The sequence below is a fragment of the Fukomys damarensis genome, unplaced genomic scaffold (assembly GCF_012274545.1).
Source record: "Fukomys damarensis isolate Sample0158 unplaced genomic scaffold, DMR_v1.0_HiC HiC_scaffold_15, whole genome shotgun sequence".
In the NCBI taxonomy this organism is placed as follows: domain Eukaryota; kingdom Metazoa; phylum Chordata; class Mammalia; order Rodentia; family Bathyergidae; genus Fukomys; species Fukomys damarensis.
The window spans coordinates 10600247-10620538 of NW_022900927.1; the positions used below are offsets into that span (position 1 = coordinate 10600247).

The 20292-nt window shown below is 34.6% G+C and overlaps 1 protein-coding gene across 13 annotated transcripts in view; it reads left to right on the forward strand.

Annotated features, from left to right (window-relative positions):
• Positions 1 to 20292, forward strand: part of Adamts20 (ADAM metallopeptidase with thrombospondin type 1 motif 20) — a 275934-nt gene that overhangs the window by 195286 nt on the left and 60356 nt on the right. For 9 of the 13 annotated variants that reach the window (XR_004517244.1, XR_004517245.1, XM_033763587.1 and 6 more), the window contains 10 exons: positions 1920 to 2046; positions 4063 to 4273; positions 4431 to 4595; positions 5056 to 5220; positions 6485 to 6604; positions 7123 to 7230; positions 8050 to 8214; positions 8330 to 8620; positions 9342 to 9503; positions 11632 to 11808. Coding sequence is in view for 9 of the 13 variants with exons in the window: in XM_033763587.1 (XP_033619478.1) it covers positions 1920 to 2046; positions 4063 to 4273; positions 4431 to 4595; positions 5056 to 5220; positions 6485 to 6604; positions 7123 to 7230; positions 8050 to 8214; positions 8330 to 8620; positions 9342 to 9503; positions 11632 to 11808 (1691 nt within the window). In the remaining 4 variants the exon portion in view is untranslated. Of the gene's footprint in view, positions 1 to 1919; positions 2047 to 4062; positions 4274 to 4430; positions 4596 to 5055; positions 5221 to 6240; positions 6367 to 6484; positions 6605 to 7122; positions 7231 to 8049; positions 8215 to 8329; positions 8621 to 9341; positions 9504 to 11631; positions 11809 to 20292 lie in introns of those variants that run through there. The other 4 variants (XM_033763584.1, XM_033763588.1, XR_004517246.1 and 1 more) reach the window with 4 other exon arrangements.

Consider the following 20292-nt stretch of genomic DNA (forward strand, 5'->3'; position numbering starts at 1 on the left):
GGAGCTCATCATTCAGCATGGAAACTTAATCACTGTCTGTTTTAGTCCAGTGTGTCTCAACTTCCCTGCTTTGTGTCTTATTTCTTCAAATTCTTTTCTAGAGCTATGTTGCCCAATATAGTAGTTACTATGAGCTAGTCCATTGAAATATGCTGTAAGTGTGAATTACACACTGGGCTTTAAACATAAATATGAAAAATAATGTAAAACATGTTGCTATTTATTTTTATATTGTTTTTATGTTGAAATGATCATATTTTAGATATTTGAGGTTAAGCATAAATGTTACTGAAATTATATTATGTGATTCACATTATTGAAACAATGAATCTAATGAATCAATGCTGTGTTTGGCTAGAAGGGTAGTGGTCTAATTGTTCTTCATAAATACTTTCCCATCAATTACCCATCTTTTCAGGCCTTCCTCTCACACATTCACCTCTTCAGAGGAACCTGATGGTTTTGATTCCTCCATTTTTCTTGGATTCTGTGGCATGAATTATTCATTCTCCCCCTTCACAGGCTTAGGTATCTTTCATCTGCCTTGGCTCTGTTAAATAGGAAATCTTACTTTTCATGTTCAAAGTTTCCTTTTCTTGTCTACTGTATTTCCTTTCTATATATTTTTCTTTTAGATATAGATCTTTCAAAATTCTTTAAAGTTATTTTAAGGGATGTTTGGGAAAGATCAGAGATAAGCATATATGTTTATGTTTCGTTAACTGGAAGTACAAAGTTGAGCTTTGTTAAAGCAGGAATCTGATCTCATCAGTGTTTAAATTCATTACTCTCTGCTCATTGCAGAAAGTCTTAAGTTTACTCTGGCCTTTTATGACCACTTCTCTCAGTTCACTTTTGGTGTATGCATGCTATATACAAACAACCTCCAAATTTCAATACTTCAGATAAAGGTTTGCTTATTACTCCTTTCATGTTTTCCTGATTAGCTATGGCTGTTCTCTGATTTGGTATTTGTATCTATCTCATTTTTAAAAGTAAGTTATAGACTTTACTTATAGCAGCATTGAGTTTACTGGAAAACAACAAAAAATACTAGAAATTTGAATATCCTCTCTTCCCTCCCATTTCCTCTACATGTATTGTTCATATCTTGCCTTTATTTGTCATATATGTATAATCAGTGAGCCAATTTTGATGCATTATTATCAACTAAAACCTGTACTTTATATTAGGGTTCACTCTTTGTGTTGAAAATTCCACAGGTTTCAACCCATGCATGATGACATATTTTCATCATTGTAGTATTTCAGAAGTTTCATTGCCCTAGAAATCCCCTGTGCTTTGCCTTCCGCTGAACCTTTCACTGTCTGTCACTGCCTTTTTCCTTCACGCTTCCAGGCTGACAGATCAGTCCTCCCTGGGCAATGCCATTCTGGAGACAGAGGGACCGACTGGAATTGGAATAGGTCACATCCCCTTCATCCAGTTGGCATAAATCTGATGCCACCAGACAAAGAAATGTTCCTCTCTATTGGAAGTTACTATAACACTGCACCAAGTAGAAATGTGCAATTTTCTTGCAGGGGAAAGGGAAGCAAATAATGCAGAATAATAACATGTATAGTGCACCGTATAGCATCAGCACTGGCCTTACCCACTCAGCCCCACACCCCGCACTGCTCTGTCTTAGCTGTGATCGACTTCTTTCTACTCCATACCTGCCCCAGCTTCCTTTCATGTCTTCACTAAGCAAACTTGTAAATAATTCAGGAGCAGCTTACGCACAGTAGAAAGATTCCTTCCTAGATTAACATATTAGTTTATCCAGTTTGAGGTGACGGAAAGGTTTTGCTTTCTTAACTGAATCCTTTAAGCTGTTTTCAGAATTAAAAAATCATGGAACCTCTACTTACTTGAATTTTCCTTTCATTTTTTACTTCTGTGTGACTTTGGCCAAGGTCTTCATAGAAGAAAAATCACCTGTATACGTAAGAGTGATCGGATGATTGTATCTGATCAAAGTTGTGACCACTTGCCACTTCCACCATTTGTAACAGAAAAGTGCAATACAGACTGTGAACTAAGGTAAGGGAGATATTACTAAGCCATAAAGAATGAGAAAATAGATTCATTCATAGGAAAATGGATACATATTGAAGATATACTCCTAAGTGAAATAAATAAGTCACACATGTGTAAATACCGAATAGGTTCCCTGGTGTGAATAATCTGTAATAATACAGAAGATCCTAATAAGATTACTGACATTTAGAAATGGGAAGAAAGGAGCTAAAGGTGTAGGGAAGGTGGGATGGGTAGGGGAAGGGCAATAAGGGAAAAGAAAAAAATGTGAGATAATGAAAAGATGGAAATAAAGTGTTTGTAGATGGGGAGGGGAGGAGGGGGTGAAGGGAGGGCAGGGACAAGGGGAAAAATGAGAATCAAGACTTGTCATGTAGAGGTACAAGATCCCAACAATGAATGTAACTGTACTATATCCCTAAAATGTACCAATAAACTCAAAGCTGATAAAAAATAATCCTCCTTAAGGTAAGAGAGATACAAAGTGTGATGTGACTAGTTTGTAGTGCAGCTAAACCAATAAGTAAGTTAAGGTATAAATTATTTAGCACCATGCCTGACAGAGGGGACCTGTTACGGATACCCATCATCTGTCCCTGCAGTTGTAAAGTTCAGGCTCACTAATTTGTGGTGTAGCTCAGTAATTAATTTGGATTTTTATTCATAGCATTAGCTAAATTGCAGATTACAGTTCTGCACAGTTTGTGTAGGGTCTGGAAGCAATTTTTTCTATTAAATCAATACAGGTAAACACTAATCTGAAATGCCATAGTTTAAAGATCTGAAATAGTAAATTTTGTATTATGATCCTGTAATTCCCAGTGAACTCCTGAACCAATAAAATCACAAAGTCTGAGGGTATGAGGATTGAGGAATGTATGTAGATTGATTTGCCTGTCATTTTAATATTTCATCCATTAACTATTAAGGGAAATGGTCCCAGATTGTGACAGGAAAGTTTGCATGTCTAGCCTAAATTTCTTATTTTTTTGTATGTGTGTGTGGTTGGTAATGGATTAATGCCAAATACAATAATCCCATGTTCTAATTTACTTATTTTTTGCATTTTAGCTAGTGGCATTTAATATCCAAGGATAGCCAGAACCTCTTGAACTCAGCAAGTTCTTTTGATTAGATCAAGGACATAGTAAAAACCTAGTGGTAGAAACAGGTATTGAAGTTGTGGGACGCACAGCAAAATTCTTTAGCTGCTATTGAAAATGAACTCTATGAATTTTTATGCTTCGTTATACTAGTGTATTCATATTGTTTGATAGGTTTCTAGACTATTATTGGGTTAATTTGACTCAAAGTAGCATTTTTCCTTGTGGAAAAATGTTTTCCCTCCAAATATGTCTAAATGGAGATTACATGATTATTGAGAAAGATAAGTATGCTTCACAAAGCTATTTTTCCAACTTCTAAAGGCTTTATCCTTATTGATCATATTCCCAGGCATTCCCTGTTCACGTATCAAAGTACTGTAGGTAGGGGTTTTGGGTAAGGAGAGATGACTTGATTTAGAGTCAGATACATTCAGTTATAGTCTTAAATCTGCTAAGTCATTGGGTACTGTTGATATAAACCAGTTGTTTTCAAAGGCTTTTGGGGAAATTGCAGTTCCTTGAACATATCTCCAAAGTTGCCACCTAATGTGAGTGTAAGGCCAGTGGATTTAATGTTGATTCCCTGTTTCCAGCTATAACCAGACCATATGTATTTTGTGAACAACTAAGATTTTATTTAGAAAAAAGTATGATTTCTGACTCCCAAAAATCAATTGTTTATACTACTGGAAGGTAAAATCTCTTAGGGTGTCATTTTGTCATATGTAAAATGAAAGTTTGGGCTATCTGAGCTGTAAGAACTTTTCAGTCCCTAATTCAGTGATATATCAATTATTGTAGGAAGTTTGTCTGTCAACTCGTAGAATTTTAAAAATTGAATCATATGTCTGACTTTTTTGTTTTGTTTGTGTTAATGAGAACACCTCCTAGTGTTAACTTCCTTTTTTTCTAGGTGGCACATCATTGGCAAAAGCGACTGTTCATCCCACTGTGGTCAAGGATATAGGTCCTTGGACGTCCGTTGTATGAAGTATTCTGTTCACAAAGGACAGACTGTTCCAGTAGATGACCACTACTGCAGTGACCAACTGAAACCTCCTACCCGAGAACCATGCCACGGTGACTGTGTCTTAATAAGATGGCATTATTCAGAGTGGTCCCAGGTACATTAAAGTTATGGCTGAAGATAAATTAATGCCTTCTTTCTAAATGAACATATTTCTCTAAAGTTTATTTTTTTGTCAAAAATTTGGCTTTCTTTTCCAGTTCCAAAGGTCACCTGTTTTTGTTTTGTTTTGCTTTGTTTCATTTTTGAATCAGTGTTCCAGAAGTTGTGGAGGAGGTGAAAAGTCCCGAGAATCTTACTGTGTAAATAACTTTGGCCACCGTCTTGCTGACAGAGAATGTCAAGAGCTTCCCCGAGTGATGCTAGAGAATTGCAATGAATTTTCCTGTCCTATTTGGGTTACTAGTGAATGGAGTGAGGTAACATTAAACACATGAGACTTAGAATTGTTCTAATCTGTTAGGAAAGCTTCACAATAAAACACTTTATAACATTAAAAAATTTTATTTTATTTTATTATTTTATAAACAACTTTATTATAAAGGCAATAAAAGCATAAAGTGGTGTGTCAAACTCTCTACAGTTATCAAGGTAGAACTGACATTTTCTAATTTTTAATCTATAGCCATTTTTATAAGAATGTGTTAGTGCCCGCAGCAGCCTGGGATATATAAGCCTAGTTTGTATCTTTGTTTCTAGATGAGGGAATATTTCAGTGGGGCTTGGCAGCAGAAAATAGAGGTAGCTAGCTGGTTTTACTCAATGAATGTCCCTAGAGGAGGAGGGGAAATACACTTAGTAATAGTCTTCCAGCTGCATTTTAATGTGCATACTGATTATTACATCAGTTTATAATGCATTCATGCTGATTTCTTACAGTGTCTTGTTACATGTGGAAGAGGGACAAAGCAGAGACAGGTATGGTGTCAGCTGAAGGATGATCGCTTGAGTGATGGTTTCTGCAATCTGAGCACCAAACCTGAATCTCTGAGACCATGTGAACTTCATAGATGTGCTTCCTGGCAAGTAGGACCATGGGGTTCTGTGAGTATATGCTGTGAATCCTTCTCATTTGATCCATCTTTACAGAATAGCAGAAAAGGTGCTCCCTACTTTGGACCTTTCTGACACTAGGAGATAGGCCCTAGTGTTAGGACCTATATATTGGCTCCCTACTTAGTGGATTCAGTGAAATACAAGTTGGTTTATTGGAAATATATCCCTGAAATGTATGCCTTTCTCTGCGAAATTTTGACATTAGTGCTAATTTTGTTGTGGTAAATATTTCATCTTTGCTTGTGAATTCACTTTAGTTAACAAAAATGCTATAAATCTTACGCTTTCATCAGCTTTGATTAAACTATAAATATTTTCATGCTCTGTGTTTACACTGTATCTCACTCTATGTAGGGATTGTTTAGATGTTTATATTCTTTACCAGCCAGGAGCTAGGAACTCGTAGGCTAAACAATGGTCAGGCTGGGCGAGGGTGGGTAGTTTATGACCCCGCAGAGGTTGCATAATGGCTGGAAGCCTTCTCTCATCTCCTTAACTATCACACATACATTCTCCTATTTTTTCCTTTTGAAATTTACTTAATGTACTAAATAACGTGCATCAAGTAAACTTTGAAAAGTGTTTTGTTTCTTTAAGATGTATTGACTGTACCTCCAAAACGTCTGGCCTCTATTAATACCTTTTATATTACAACTTTAAAAATACATTAACAATGTTTAGTGTATTTTATTAACATCAGCATTGTAGTAATATCTATGTAGTAAATTTGAATAAAGAAGCCTACTGATTGAGTGAAAGTATATTATTAGCCATATGTTACAGTTTATATCTAAAATGACCCCTCAAAGACTCCTATGTTTGGAAGATGACTGGCTCATAAGGATGCTATCCTCGTCAATGGTTGACGTGCTCATAAGTTCCCTCGTAGATCACTTACTTTCAGGCAGAGGTCCTAGTTAAAGGCAGGACACTGGGGCTGTGAAATGGAAAGATGTAGTCTTGTTTCTGGCTTCTCCCTTCTTTCTCTGTTTCCGGGCCACCGTACAGTGAGAAGCTTTCCTCCTCTTGCTCTTCCACCATGTTGTTTTTGCTTTGGATCCAGCCAACCATGGACTGAACTGCCTAAAATATCAGCCACAACACATCTCTCCTCCTTTAAGTTATGTGTGTCAGGTATTTTGTCTGTGCAATATGAGATTGACCAGTACTATATAGTCCTTTAAAAAAAGAAAATTTACGTAATGTTTGAAAACAGTGGTTCTTCATATCTGTGTATTTTTTTTTCTTGTAGTGCACAGCCACTTGTGGACAGGGGTATCAGAGGCGTGCTGTTCAATGTGTCAGCGAGCTGTTCAGTGCAGTGGTAGATGACAGAGAATGCCGGGGAGACAGCCACCCGGGTAACAGGCAGGTAAAGGAAACCTCTTCGGAGATTAAAGCAAACATATCTACGATACAGGGAGATTATTGATATGTTCAAATTATGTATATGTCTTTTCCTACATCAACATATATGCCTAAAATATGTATGTGAGATATAACATTTATTATTTTTGGCTTTGCCAGCTATTTTATAGCATTATTACAAAATATTTTACTCTTTATCTGTCATTAGATCATTTATCGTATATGTTCCCATTTTCTGAACTATACAAGAGGTATATTTTTTATTCTTATGAAAATGATGGCTTGCTTTTTAAGGTGCAGTTTTGTGTTCTTTCACAAATAAGGACTTTAAGATTCAGAATCTTTCCATGAACAACATGACACAGACTTTGTGCTTTAGGAAACAAAAACCTTTAGATTATCTATTTATATGCAGCTGTTCATGAATTAGACATGTGAAAAAGGAAATAAAGTTTCTGATTTTATACAAATCAACATGGAAATCAAATGATGTTCTATGAGCTGTGTTTTTCTTTGGAACAGGACTGTATAGTCACCCCGTGCCTAATTACCTCTGACCCTGCGGCCACATCGTTACCAGCTCTTCCCATGGCAAATGTAGCACAGTGGCGGCATGGATCTTGGACTCCAGTAAGTGAATTTATTTAAACACACAGTGTTGCTTTGAGACATTGACAAAATAGTTTCTTCAGATTCCCCAAGTTAATGTGTACAATAATTCTGAGGTATTTTGATGATATGGAAGAAGTATAGGGTTTAGGGCTAGGTCCTTTAATAGCTAAATCGTGCTTTGCCTTTCAAAGCAGGGCATTTAAATCTTCAGGGTCTATTTTGTAAGGTACAAGATGGTGATAATAATACTATTATGTCATACGTTGTTATGAGAAACAGATGTGCTATTAGGCATTGATCAACTTTAAACTACACACACTTCCATGGTGTTTTCTGAACTGAAAGCTATAATGTATTTGGAATATATAATTTGCTTTAATCTATTTTAATTATGGGATTGCAGATATTGTATTGCTTGGGTCTTTCACAATTATTATTATTATTGTGTGTGTGTGTGTGTGTGTGTGTGTGGTACCGGGGATTGAACTCGGGTCCTTGCGCTTGCGAGGCAGGCCACTGAGCCGCTGAGCTAAATCCCCAGCCCCTTTCACAATTATTTTTTAATGATCAGATTCTCTTATACAAAATGTTTTCAGTACCTTTAATTTGGATATATAAGCATTTCAAGTCATTGTTTTCATTAAATTATTATATCTGATTTGTGAAATTTGCTATCTAAACTAGAATACATAATGCCCTATCTGTATTTGACTCATAAATGATGCCAGCTGATAGTATTTATAATTTATGTTTTCCCAGGAAAGGATAGTCTAGAAATGCAGCAACTCTGAGGAGAAAGGCACTCTCTAACATCTCAATACTATTTGTGTTTTTAAGTGCTCTGTGACTTGTGGAAGAGGTAATCAAGCCCGCTACGTAAGCTGTCGTGATGCTCACAATGAAATAGCAGATGAATCATATTGTGCCCACTTACCTAGACCTGCTGAAATGTATGCCTGTTTTAGCCCCTGTGGAGAATGGCAGGCAGGAAATTGGTCACCTGTAAGTATTGCTATGAAAAAAATAGGAAGTAAAGAATGTAAATATAGTATTTGACATTTAACACAACATTAATATAGCACATTACACTGTAAATATTGACTACATTTCTGATCAGTGTTCAGCTTCCTGTGGCCATGGAAAAACAACTAGACAAGTTTCGTGCGTCAACTACCACCAGCCAATTGATGAGAATTTCTGTGACCCGGAAGTTCGCCCTTTGGCAGCACAAGCATGCAACCTGGCAGCCTGCCCACCTACATACAGCCACTTTCCTAGCTCCTCTGAGCAGCCCAGCCATTTCTCAGGCCAGAATTTTCCATTAACTCACAAACCTGAAGATAATCAAAATCAGGGGGGCCATCTGTCAATCAGAGAAACCCAATGGAGAACGGGACCATGGGGATCAGTAAGCCATCTTTATTGAGTTATATTAATTCTGTAATTTTGTTATATTACAGCCCTTTAACAGATATGTACACAGAGAGTCAAATGCTTCTAATGCTTAATTTATCTGAAGATCAATAGCATAAATCTTAAAAGGATTAAGCATTGTTATGCCAATTACAAATCCCTAGGGTCCCTATTGATTTATACATTAATGTAATATTATGATTATAGAGGAATGCACTTAAAAACAATCTGATTAGAGTTCATTGTAATGAAAACAAGGCAAAACCTTTTAGGAAGCAAGACTGCAAATGTTTATGAAAAACATTACTAAGAGCAATACAAAAGGTGCAGTTGTTCATTTTTACATGTGATTAGTGAAGAAAATAATAAGAAAAGCACCAGGGTAAAAGTCAAGAAACGTAACACTACTTTGGGTTTTTTATGCCTTCACAGTGATACCCTAAAACTTTACTTCCTTTATCCTTATGCTCAGGATGAGGGTGCAGAATTATTCCCCAATTTAATTGGGAGTACTCCCTAATTTAGAGATTTATCTTAACATCAGTGAATTCTAGGAAAACCATCGGTAAAACTCAGGTGTTCTGAGAGATTTTTTTGATTCAAATTGTGATTCCAGTGGGGGAGATTTTAAAGCTTTGGCTGAGTCCATGAGTTTCTTCACTGCGCAACTTGCAGCGTGGAATCTGCAGCGGTGTTTCTGTGCTTCTCCTTGCCAGTGCTCTCGCAGCTGTGCTGGGGGTCTGCAGCACAGGGCTGTGGTCTGCCAGGACGGAGATGGACAGAGTGCCAGTCTCTGCGATGCAGCCTCAAAGCCACCAGAATCAAAGCCCTGTGATTTGGGACCTTGTCCATTCTGGAGCTATGGAAGCTGGGGAGAAGTAAGTCAAGATAGTCCCTAAATTTGTGGAAATAGTTCCATCTCTGGAGACTGAAACCACAGCACTTTATGTTGTTGGATACAATTGGATAATATCACTTCACTATACTACATATGGGAAGAGGTTTTTTTCTGAATGATTAAAACCATATTATTTTAATAGATATTCTCTCTTGGTATAAGTCACTCACCCACAATAGAAAGCATATATTCCAGATTTTTAAACAAAATCTGATGTGTTACCCAATTGTCTGAACTACTAGTATGTTTGTAGAATTACTATATTATTATTTACATTTCTTAGAAATTATATTGATAGAAACATAAGAAACAAGGTTGATATTTAGATCACGTTTTATCTTAATGCTAAGTTGTTCACTTTGTGACTCTTTCCCTTTTGCTCAGATAGCTATCAATTATTAGACACTTTCCTCATGCCCTGGCACGCTTAGATACTGGAAATGTAAAGACAGTTTCTAAAATGGTCACTTTGAAGGTGGCCACGGTGGCTATGTTAGTTACTTTTTTCTTGTTGCTAGAATGAAATACCTGACACTCAGAGTTGGAGGGGAGAGGTTCATTTGGCTTACAGTTCACAGAGGTTCTAGTCCCTCATAGGCTGGCTCCATGACAGGAATACCAAACAAATATTGCAGAGGAGAAACAACATGGCAACAAGGAAACTACTTCGCAAATTTCCAATGATGAATGTCACTACGTTGTATACCTCAAATATACCGATAAAATTAATTAGCTAATTGAAAAAAAATTAACAACATCTCCCTACCCCTTTTATCTTATTCAGACTACTTAAGGCAGGTGGCACTCACACCTTTAATCCTAGTGCCCTTGAGTCTAGCATTGCCCCATGAATCAGTTCCAGACTCATATACACACTCTATATCAAATCTATGACCACATAAGGCTTTGGGGGACATCTAAACACAAACCGTAACAGTGTACACACCTGTAATCTTAGTACTCTGGTGGGGAGAGGCCGGAGGATGGCAAGATTGAGTTGTGACTTAACAAGACCCTGTCTCAAAATAAAAAATAAAAAGGGACAGGGATGTAGCTCAGTGTGAAAAGCCCTTGGTTCAATCTCCAGTATCAGGGGAAAAAACGTCACTGTGAATATTATTTCCACCCATATTTTGGATGGGTACGTATAAGAAAAAAAAATATTAATTTTATAGTTCATGTAATTTAGTGAAATTATTTTGCTTAATGATTTTTATACACAATTTCTCCTCATAGAAAATTGGAAAATCATTTTTAATAGATACACTTTTGACTAGGTGCTAATAATCATCAAAAACATCTTAAAAATGTAGTATTTTCCAAAATTAAAGTTACTTGATTATTTCTGATTTTTTTTTTTTTTTTTTTTTTTTTTTTTTTTTTATTTTTTTTTTTTTTGTACTGGGGATCGAACTCAGGTCCTTGCGCTTACAAGGCATGTGGTGGAACCTCTGAGCTAAATCCTTGGTCCTTATTTCTGAATTTAAATACATTCATTTTGAAAATCCAAGTCGTATAAAAATATAAAGAAATAAAAACTTGTACCATTTTAGTACCATAATTGTAGTGTACTTCTACTAGATTTTTGTTCTTTATGGGTTATATAATCAGATTCACAGTGCACACTACTTTGCTACCCACTGTTTTCAGACAATATATATTGAACATCTCTTTTTTTTTTTTTTGGGCAGGGATCGAACCCAGGTCCTTGTGCTTGTGAGGTGGCCAGCAGCACCACTGAGCTAAATCCCCAGCCCTGAACATCTCATTTTTATTAGCACTCACAAATACAATGTAATCGCTAATCAGGTAGCATGCATTATAAAATTAATACTTATTTGGCAAATCAAATTGTTTCTGTCTTACCCTGCTGCCATTATCATATAGACCAATGTCTTATTCACATATCATATTGTACTAATTCCCAAAAATGTCAGTTTTCTAGATTGTGGAATTAAAACTTTGATATTTTAACTAGGGAAAATGATTATGAATTGAAAGAAACAAACTTTAAACTCTAGCATTGCTAATTACACCTTAGCACGGAATAAAGTGATCTAATGGTCTCTAAAGCCCCATGACTTTGAATTTCCTCTTCTTATTTTTAGTGTACACAAACATGTGGAGGAGGAATAAAGTCAAGGTTCGTAATATGCCAGTTTCCCGATGGCCAAGTGTTACCAGAGCACAACTGTGAAATGCTGAACAAGCCTCCTAGTGTGACACAGTGTCAGGTGCACCCCTGCCCTGATGAGGTGTCATGGCAGCGGGGACCATGGAAATCGGTACGATAGCATCTTAGTCTTATCTTTTTTGTTGCTTTATTTTACTATGTCCCTTTCACTTTAATTCCCTCTCTTTGTAAACTGTGAAAACCACATACTCTATCTTCTCTATTTTTTTAAAGCAATTTATTTTAGCTGTCTTGGCCTGAATTATTAAATTTGATAAGTTGAAGAGAAATCCATTCAAGTACTCTAATATATAAGCTTTTATATGTATTTATTTTCATATGTGAATTTTGAACCATAGCACTATTCCAATGGAAATAGTTTCCTCCATTACATCTTTGGCTTGCCCACTAATGAATCAGAAATGTCTTGTTATTTTCATTTGTACATAATGTTAACATTTTTATGTGTAACAATGGGAAATTAAGCTGCGTCTTGTTTGAGCATGTAACTGTATGTGGCTTTTGTCTTTCAATGTCCAGTAGCTGATACAGAAGCAAAAAAAAAAATGCTTTAAAACTCGTTTTTATTATTGTTAATATTTTGTTTGGAAATGTGAAAATATTATGTTAAAAGATATAAAGATTTACTTACATAGAGTAAATTGTCTACAATTTGTTACATCATGAAAAAGTATGATTTATGTAATTATTTATATTAATATCATTTTTTTCCACTATGTGGATTTATTGTAGTATTGGAATATTTTAATCTTCTAGGTTTTTTGGGGGGGAACCATAGACAAAACTCATAAATATTACTCATGGGTTGTTATTTTTCTCGAGTATTCTTCAAATATCCAGGCTTTGAGGAATAATTAATACAAAAATATATTGAGATTAACATTTTGATCACTTTTGTCTTTAAAAATCATGAACAACTGTGTACATTTCTTTCAGATAAAAAACTGATTTGAGTCATAATATATGTATAATTAAATTTACAAAGTTAAGCCATTCTTTACCTGGAAAAATTATAACTCCTGTTTTATAACCAGTCCTTGACACCTGCATATGTTTTGCCCAAAACAAACCTTTACAGTGAAACATAAATCAAATTTCAAGTCATGAAATGAAGTGAAGGCTAAGATTCACATTTATAGTCAATGTGTTACTGGTGATTTAAACAATAGAAAAATTTAATTTCATTAGGAGAATTGTAAGGTAAAATTGCTGCTTCCAAACACTAGCACTTTGAGAACTAATAAAAAAACCCCACAAAGCTCTCATGTATTTAATAAGCATTTATTGACCATCTACTATGTCTTAGGGACTATGTCTCAAAGCTGATTAGAACATAGTTCTCCTATGGGGTGAGAGTTTCTGCTTCAAGGGTCAGCTAACTGTAGCCACTGATCCAAGTCTAGCCTAATATTTGTTTATCTAAATAAGAGTCTTGGTCTTTTTTTTTTTTAACAGTAATACTTACTTGTTTGTCCTTTGTCTACGGCTGGTTTTGCACTAAAGCCGTGGGGCTGCTTAGTTGCAGTAGTGGCCGTATGTCCCTTAAAGCCTGAAATATTTACTGTTTGACCCTTTCTGAGAAAATTTTACTGATCCCTGTTCTATTTAATGAACAAAGTAATGATGCTTTTTAAGCTTAATATAAAAACTTATTTAATGTTACAAGATATTGGAATTAGAAATATTATTTTTGAGCCAGTTTTAGGTCCATGTTTTTGATCCTTCATTTGATATTTTAAAACATTTTAATGTTTACCAACCTTGTTTACGTATCCACTGTGGCATTCACGTGGCACTTATATGTTGTGCTGGAATGAACTTAATACCATATCCCAATATATTGGATCTATATTCCAATAGATTTGCTTTGTGCTATTTTTTGTACGTGAATGATGCCATAAGTGAAAAGCCTAAGTTTTCATTAAAGTGCTGTGCATAGGTGACATTTTTAACCTTACAAAATAACTAATAGAGAAAAAAATAATTAGTAAAAATCATGAAATAATTAAACAAAAGTACAAAATTCTTCATTGCTTACTATATGTCTCTTTCAAAAGGAGTTCTTTGCTAATTCAGTCTTTGTCCCAGTGAAGAACTGCAATATCTTTACTCTTTTGATAAATTGAAAATGATGTTTTAAAAATCACAAATAAATGTTTATTCAGAATGTTTACAAACTTATTTATTTACTTCACTACATGTATATAGTACATATATAATGTTAGAGTGCCTGAGTTTCTTTTATCATGTAAAGACTATTTATTGTTTAGTTATCCTTTTATATTAAAAGGATTTGGGATATCTGAAGTTTTGATATCAAAACCCAGTATCATCCTTTGCCTCCTTCATTGTTGCTATGTATTAGCTAAACTTCAGAATACCTCTTATCAACATATCAGATTAATACTCTTTCATAGATAATTTTATTTCCAACAAAACTTGTTCATTAAGTTAGGAAATTCAGAGGATATATGTGTGCCTGTGTAGATGTATGAATGAAAGATGCAAAATCACTTTTCATTTTAAAGGATAATAAAAATATGAAATGCCAAATCATTTAAAGTACTGTTAGAAAGCTGTAAGAATACATCTAATTTCTCTCCATGTTGTCGGAAATCTTGTTCTGCAATAACACAAGGAATAAATAAATTTTAAACTGTGCCTGTTAATTTCTGTATTTTTGTGATTAGTCAATGTGAAATGATTGTATTTTAACCCTTGTTTATTAATGATGTGTGTTGCTTTGTGCTTTGCCTGGTGTATATGTTTGTTGTATTTTTACTTACTGAATCAATACTTAAGATATTTAAAATCACTGAACAGATACTGCATTGTAATGAATGCCTCCTCCTTTCTTTTGGTTTTTCTCAAATAATGAATTTGTTAACTTCTGTTACTAAACATTTAACTGTCAAATAGTGTTATGTTTTTATAATTTTATTTAATATATCTACAAGCTAATGTAGTTTTCAGATAGTAATTCTGTTAAAAACTAACATTGGGATTTAAAATATAGGGTTTATTGTTTAGCTATCAATCTGTAAATATTAGAAAATGTTTACATTTTAATTTTTGTATATTACAAACAATGAATAAAAGTAAATGGTGTGCACGATCTTATTTAGTAACTTAAAATAGATGTTCTTATGATTGAAGTCGTCTTAAAAAGATGAGTAAAAGTTTTACTTTTCTTTTTTCATATATAGTAATATATTTGAAATGTTCCAGCAAATGCCATTTAAACAAATTTATAATTTACATAATTTACATTTTCCCTCTAACTAGGTCTCACTTAAGAAGTAATTCATTTTGTTACATTTTATTTATTTCCTACATTTTATCTATTCCCTACAGTGAAATATTTAGGAGACAAATAATGTCTATCTCAGTGGATTCTGGAGTTGATGACAAATTAACAAAAGTAAAAAATATTATCTTTTCCCCCCCGGGTACTGGGAATCAAACTTAGGACCTTGTGCTTATCAGGCAGGCATGGCACCACTGAGCTACGTCCTCGCCCTCCCCCCGACAATATATTTATATACATATATATGATCCCCTTTTTCCTTACAGGTCATTTTCTTACTAAATTTCTAATGGGATACAACAAAATTCCTTTCAGAAATGAGCTTATGGGAAGAGTACACACCCAGTAAGCCCCAAGTTGGTCAGTCGTCGTATGCAGCCCAAGAATACCTAGGGTCTTAGCGGAGGAATCAGGCTCCTGCTGCCCCTGCAGTGCCCACTCTAGGTGAAAAGCACTCAGAACGTGTGATCTGCAGCTGCCAGAGTCCAGTACTGTGTGGGAAAATGTTTTGACTTTGGAAAGTGGGACTATTCTATAAAAACAGCCATCGTCATTAGTTAACATCTTAAGGGTACTAAAGACACATAAAAGCTTAGCAAAGTAGTTTGGAAATCAGTTTTTAGATAAATTTTAAAATTTAGACTAGAAATATTTATTATGTATTAAAATAGTCTTTCCACTTACTATACTTCCTACCATATCCTTCTAAGGTATACTTCATTTTCCTTTTTTTCATGAACAGTTACTATATATTAGGCACGATAGTCACTAGAAACAAACTAGACAGATTTTATGTATGTTCAGTGATGAATGTACTAAGATGGATGATCACAGTGCAGGGTGAAATTCTCATTTCATTTCAGTAACAATCATGAGACTTATTGAAGATTCATAATTAATAAGTGCTTAATAGGTTAAAATACTCTACAAATTAATAGTGAAGATTGTATTTACTACAGAATAATTCCTCTAGTAAATCCTGGAAAACCTGAGCTGGTAGGATTCATTCCATCATAACTTAGCAGGAGGTGAGGGGTGACCAGTTCCACCCCTTAAGAATAATCATTACATAGGTGCAAACATCTTCTTGCTCTGCCCATGTGAATTTTATGCCTCACCAGAAAGGAGAACGTGGAAAGATTTATAAATTTATAAATAGATACAGATTCTCTAAAAATAATTTAGAAACACAATTGAACCCTGCCAGTTTGAAATATATGATAGGAAAATGTAAGTAGATATTCTTAAGTAACGAGGAGATCATAAAAAGTGAAATAAGCTGTGAATTTTATTTTAATTGAAGTTAGAATATAGACTATACAGTACCTCTTAAAAATATTTCAACATACATTATGATATGTGGTATTTTTTCTTTATATTTCTATGTTAAGGAAATGCCCATATATCTGTGGCAGTTCTGTTTCCCCAGGTACAAAATGTTTAAGAAAATAGATTTTAGATACTTTTAGATGAAATTTACCTAAATATTCTACAATGTAGATGTACTACATGATGAGAAACTTACATGAGATATGTAAACATTGTTAATGTTAGAGTATTTAGACATATCAAATTTGTATAGAGGTTTTGTGTGTCAGTTTACAGTTTGAGAAATCCTATTTTCTACATATTTGCAACTGGGAGATGTTAATACTTTACGTCTTTTGTTTGATATTTTCCAGTCAATTGATTCTTAATCATTATATATTTCTCAAAATATTTTGAACATGTTTCTATATTTTATCATATTTATACATTGTATGTGTAAATAAATATGTAATTACCTGATTTATAGAAAACATTCAGTCAAATTTAAAAGGTTAATTTAAACATTTAATATGAAATATATATTTTTCTCTGTCTCTCTATCTTTTTTTCTTTTGGTGTTTTGAGACAGGATCTCACTATGTAGTTGAGACTGACCCGGAACTCACTATGTAGCCCAGGCTGGTCTTGAACTCACAGTGATCCTCTTGCCTCAGCCTCCTGAGTGCTGGGATTACAGGCGTGGGCCACCACTCCCGGCATATTAAGTATAATTTTTATTCTAGGAATGGTTCCAAAACTTTTCTCTCATTGAATTATTACTATATACATCTCATTTCTAAAAAGTGATAAAATATGTTTTATTAGTTTTAAAAATCTTGGTTCAACCCTGTTAGAGAAGTTTTATAAAAGCATAGTTTATTTCTAAAGGAAGTTTTAATAGTTTCAATAGTGAAAAAATAAGTTACAGTACTCAATTTATCACTGGATGCTCCTGTAATATACTAGAAATTAGTTTTAAATCCAATATTCACTATTAGAAAAATTAAATCTGCCTCATAAATTTCCATTTTTAGTGGTGCCATTTTTATATCTTAACAAATACCTTTGAAACAAGAGTTTTAAACTTTGAAAGATTTTAAAGTTAATTAAACAGATTTTGCTTCAGTGAATTTTTTGCTGCAGTGTTTTAGAGACATGCACTTGACAAAAATCACATACTATAAATATTTTCAAATATTTCAAAATGTTCTCCTCGGTAGGAGTTTCCAAAAGCAGTTGGTTTTTCACCCACTGCTAAATTTCTCCTTTACCTTAAGGGGTAGATACTAGGTATCACATTTGAAACAAGTCTCTTTTTCATAATGCAGAATTAGTAATCTGTCTTCATTAGCCCATTACTGTTTATGAGTTGAACATAATCAGCAAAACTCTCCATGTGCTTAAAACTAAAACACAAAGTGCCACTTACCACGAGCAGTTTCTCATAGGACCTCTCGTCTCATGAGAGGATTGAGTTCATACTGATAATGCACACCGTGTAGCAGCCATAGTGAGCAGCTCTAAGTCCACATATTTACAGAGCCAAATGATATGGTTTGTTATCATAGACACCACTAACTGGCTGTGCTTTCCCCAAATTGCACTTAAACAAATATTGTACTTAAATTGTAGTTAAATTAGTGAGCATACCAATTCACCTTATTCCTAGGATATATCCAGAAAAGTACTTTGTGATCATATCCTATTGTGATATGACTTTTGATCTATTAAAACTATTACATTGTATAGCTGTATTGGTAAGACTTTAATGGATACTGCAGGGTTTTTAAAGATTGGTTAGTACATCACATAGTAACTACTTAACCAGTTGTTAAATGCACTTGAAAATGAACCTTTCAAACAGTCTGAACTTTCTTTGGCCTTCCTGGGATTTTTCTGTTTTGGAATTGTGACCCAGGAAAAGTGAGCATTTAGACATATGAAGGGAATAAAGCTGTGAAAAACACATCTATCTCTTTGCTCAAGATTGTTGAGATCTATATGTATTAATCATTAGGCTAAGAATTGTAGAAAATTAAACAGGAAGGGGAATGATATTTTATCTTTGAAGGATTCACAGGAATAGGAAATTAAAAATACACAGCAATAACATAAACAGGCATCTCGTAGAAAGGGAGAAGTATGTGCCCTATTGGAGAAAGGGGTTTTTGGAGAAGGCTTAGGTGTAGCCCTTGATTGGTAGATAGGATTTGAGTGGGAAAGGAGGTAGCAGGTAGGAGACAGGTCAGAAAAAGTAATTCAATTTGACTTGTCTGTAATGACAAGTTTGTGAGACTAGTTTATAAGAGATGGGGATCAGACTCCCTTGTGAATTGGGACCATATCTAGAAGGACTTAGGTGTAACATGCTTAAAAGATTTTAAAAATCTTTTATATTCAGTAGATATAGAAAGACTATTGAATTTTTTGGGGTAGAGATCAGAGCTGTGTTTCCGGAAGATTAGTTAATAATTTACATGGTATAAGCCAACTAAAAATATGAAAGGAGAAGAAGCCAGTGGAGAAACTGATGGTTTTTCCTGATCAAAAGGTGGAGACCGTCTGAAAATGGGAGAAGAAGACATACGACACAGCATCTTGGCAGCACCTTGATTGTCAAGAGAACAAAGTTGAGAAAAGTCACGATGGGTAATTTAGAGATCAGTGAAGCCTGGACTTGGAGAGAGGGAAATAAAAAAGAGCAATAAATAAAAGAGGTAATTTGAGAGCATGAAGATGCAAGCACAAGAGGCCCATTTGATGATGATGAACAAGATAGTCTCACTTAAAAGAGTGAAATCTTGACTTCACTCTGAGAAGTGTAAATTTTCATGTTCCAGAAGAGTTTGATGAGATTTCACTCTTCTTAGATATGCTGAAATATTCCTAGATCTTGTAGGTTAGGGCGAGAGCTGTGGTATTAGAGTGATTCCCTGAATTTCAGTAAGACTCATATTTTACTGCATAACATCTGGCACATTATTTAACATTTGTGAGATTCCATTTTCTTGACATAAAAATGGTAGCTACCTAAAAAGGGTATTATGATGATAAACAAGATGGAGCAATATAAAAAAGGGTAGACACAGAGTCTACTGCATCAAGGCTCAATATGTTTTGGTTATCATGGTCACTTATCCAATGAGAAAAACATAGTCTTTCTCCTCCAGGAGACAGAAATCTAAATATTGCAGAAAAGGCTAAGATATTGATCTGAAACAACACCCCCTTTAGCAAATTATACTCTAGTATAAAAAAAATCAAGTTGGGCTGTAGTTCATTTTTTTTTTCTTTTAACATTTATGGAACTATGTAGGTAACGTCCAGGGAAGTTTTACATCATAAAGATACAGGGCAGGGGGCCCATGGATTTAGCTCAGTGGTTCCACCACCTGCCTTGCAAATGCAGGAACCAGAGTTTGATCCCCAGTACCAAAAAAGAAAAGAAAAAAAAGATACAGGTCAGTGAATTTCCCAAAGGGAACTTAACTTGTACAACCTGTACCTGAACTAAGAGCACTAGAAATTATTTCATATGCCCCCCTGTTTTTATTATCCCTCCAGATATTATCCCTTTTCTGATTTCAAATCCCATCAGTAAGTGTGTCTGCTATTTAACTTTAGATGGGTGGACTTCAATTTGTGAGAATCACAACATATTTGAAATTTGGTCATGCTGTGTGTAATTATAGTTTGACATCATATCTAATATTTTATTGTTTTACAAACATACAATTTTATCACATGTATGAGTGAGTGAACATGGCCTTTACAGATATTTATTCTCCAACTGACAAACATTTGGGATTGTTTTGAATTTGGGACTTACAAGGCACATGTGTCTTCTGGTAAAGGTGTATACATATCTGTTGTATTTGTAGCCAGAGGTTGAACTACAGAATCTTAGTGTATATACATGTTCTGTTTTAATACAACCAGACAGCTCTCTAAAAGGATTTT